The 3,197-nt window shown below is 42.1% G+C and overlaps 1 protein-coding gene across 1 annotated transcript; it reads left to right on the top strand.

The window, feature by feature from the left end:
- The first annotated feature begins 672 nt into the window (after positions 1–672).
- LOC132123995 (uncharacterized) lies at positions 673–2,495 on the top strand. Its single transcript, XM_059534712.1, has one exon. The coding sequence runs from the start codon at positions 1,067–1,069 to the stop codon at positions 2,375–2,377; it is 1,311 nt and encodes a 436-aa protein (XP_059390695.1). The 5' UTR covers positions 673–1,066; the 3' UTR covers positions 2,378–2,495.
- Positions 2,496–3,197: the final 702 nt, after the last annotated feature.

Genomic DNA, 3,197 nt, shown 5'->3' with positions numbered 1-3,197 from the left:
AGCTATTTAAAACTCCACTCATTTCGACTGACCTTTCATTTGACCGTGATCTGCCCAGTGACATCATTTCCTTTGTAAGTAATCATCTTTAGATAGACAGACAGACATGTATATATATATATATATATATATATATATAGATAGATAGATAGATAGATAGATAGATAGATAGATAGATAGATAGATAGATAGATAGATAGATAGACAGACAGACAGATAGATGAACCACCAATAAACTATGAAATGACTAACTCAAACAGGTGCAGTAAAAGGTTGCTGAGACTGTCCTTGCAGAATATGATGTCATGAGGGATGAGGTCATGAGACAGAATGTTCAGGAACTCTGGGATCAGTGGATTATGTGTATGTAGCAAAACGTTCACAGTTCTGAAACTCCTAGTGTCAAATGGGAGTTTAAATCCATATAAGGCAAAACAAAAGAAGACTACAACGAGCAAATCATTTGCGTGTCTTCTATGAAAAGAGAAGAAACTTATTGGATTGAAACTTTGGTTTGATGTCGCATCGACCTGACGTAAATTTCCTAGAAAAATCTTTAATGTGTTTAAGGCGATTTATAGACAACTCTTCTTGATAAAGCAGGACCAATAAAGTTTTGTGTGAGGCGGGACTTCCTCGCTGTGGAGAAGCAGTGTGGTCCGCAGAGCTGTATGTGAACGCGCGGCCTCTTGGCAAGCTGCACGCATTCCAATCTGGCGACGCCGCCCTGACGCGCGTGCTAGCGTAAACACGGACAGAAACGAGAAAAACGCCGAGAGTCCCAGTGACACATTACATCTTTCGCATTCCCGCGAGCTGCGGGTCGTCTCCTCGGCTCGGGCGGTGTGTCAGAGACCGGGGGGTCCGGTTACCAGTGCTCGGGCTAAAATTAGGATTGTTTTGGGGCTGACGCAAGAAAACTTTGTAGCAGCGGGGAACGAGGATGCATGGAAACGCGCCCTACACATTCATTGCTGTTGATGACAGAGAGTATTTTTGGACTGTGTTGTCATCATTTGGTAACAACGAGGCCTAAGGCATATTGTATAAAGGGAGGACGCTGAAAATGCACTTGTACAGCAGCGCGTTAACACACTACCCCGGCTCCTCTCGAAAAGTTTCCGTAACTCTCACCAGTGTCGCCAATAACGTAACAGCGACAAGTTCCAGCTCTTTGGAGGTAGTCGGAAACGCCGTTAACGGAAGCGCAACAGAAGCACACAAGGAATATTTGTCTCGAGGGGAACAGACTGACGCGAACATGGCTGCTTTTTCATGTTATGAGGCCACCTCGATGAGGCCGGTTTTCTACACTTCTACCGCGGAGATTATCATCACGCGACCGGATGGTGTGGAGAGATCCGTGCCCGTTCACATCGTGAAAGAGCCGCGCACAAACCGTAGACATCTGGAGACGCGCTACAACCGAGTTTCTTACGCAGTCAACGGAGATGATCATAAACACTCTGATTCTGTCTCAGATTTAGATTCCGATTCAAGAAGAGACGTTTTAGGGGATGACCAAGATGAGATAAGTGAGAAAGATTCAATTCACTACGATGTTTTTTTTGATAATGACAGATACAGAGTTTGTGAAAGGAGACTCGAGCCATGTTTGCAAAGTGATGCCACATCCTCCAGAACTCTAGGAACTGTACAAAACCCCTCATCTGATTCATATAAAGGTCTTAAAGACCCAGAAAGACAAGAAAATGTTGAAGATGATAATCCAGTCTTCGAGCTGCACATCCTTCAGGAGCCCACTGCAACACCCAACAAAAGCAATGTTGATAACAAGGTTACCCGTTACATGGCGGAAGTGGAGAAACAGAACAAATACCTCCACGAAAGGCAGAAATACCGCTTTCACATCATCCCAGATGGGAACTGCCTGTACCGGGCTGTTTCCAAGGCGGCTTATGGAGACCAGTCAATGCACAAGGAGCTGAGAGAGCAAACCATGCACCACATCGCCGACCACCTGGAGGAGTTCAACCCCATAATTGAAGGCGACGTCGGGGAGTTTCTGATCAATGCGGCGCAGGATGGCGCATGGGCTGGCTATCCCGAGCTGTTGGCCATGAGTCAGATGCTGAATGTGAATATCTACTTGACCACTGGGGGTAGTGTAGAAAGTCCAACAGTATCCACCATGGTGCACTACCTGGGTGAAGAGGACTTGTCTAAACCGTCTATATGGTTGAGCTGGCTCAGTAACGGTCATTATGACGTGCTGCTGGACAGCATCCAGCCCAACCCGGAGTATGATGACTGGTGCCGTCACACTCAGGTACAGCGCAAAAGGGATGAGGAGCTGGCCAAGTCCATGGCAGCGTCGCTTTCCAAAATGTACATTGAGCAGAACGGCCTGCATTGAAAACCGACTCAGTCACAGAATGTACCTGGGAATAGGCCTACTCTAACTCATTCTAATGTTTCCAAATGGATTGCACTTTGATTCCTCAAGAAAATAAATATTGCCTTAATTTATTACATTTCTATCCTTGCGTGTCTTAATTTTGTCTATAAATGTGTTGAAGTGCCGTGCACAAGATGATTTGTGGTGCGATATGTAAAATAAGGACTGTTTGGATCTTTGCAAATGTTTCTTATATTTGTCTACATAATTTTCATTATTTTTTTTCTTGTATATAGTTTTGTAAATCTGTTCCGCAGAACTGAATGTAATGTCGCACTAATACAAACATTTCTAGTAGTTCTTTTAATGGTTATGTGTGAACGTGTTTTCTTTTTAGTTCACTGTTGCGTTATATATTCTGAACTGATGGCTCTTTAATGTTCAAGTGCCTGAAATCTCTTTTGCAACTTTGTTTTTGAATAAAATTCTTTTGAAGCAGTTTTATTTTAGTTACATTCATATAAAATTGTGAATTATATTTTCTGTTGTTGTTTAGGTTTTAGTTTTGGTTAGGTTTAGTCATACAGGTTTACATCAACAATATTTAGAATAAATATACTTAAATCAAACTTAATGAAAATTACAAAAATGTGGACACGGACTGTAATTATGAATGAATACGGATACACATCCCAACTTCAACAAGGTGGCTTCGGACCCAACACTATAGCTTTAATTCTTCTGTGGAACACAAAATAAGATATTTGGAGGAGCATTTCTTATAAATTTTTTTTTTATAAATTTATATTTCTTATAAATTCATATAGGTATTTAACAT

Source organism: Carassius carassius, chromosome 42 (genome assembly GCF_963082965.1).
Source record: "Carassius carassius chromosome 42, fCarCar2.1, whole genome shotgun sequence".
Classification (NCBI taxonomy): Eukaryota; Metazoa; Chordata; class Actinopteri; order Cypriniformes; family Cyprinidae; genus Carassius; species Carassius carassius.
Note: the sequence above shows the minus strand (reverse complement) of the source record. Positions and strands in the feature narration are given on the sequence as shown.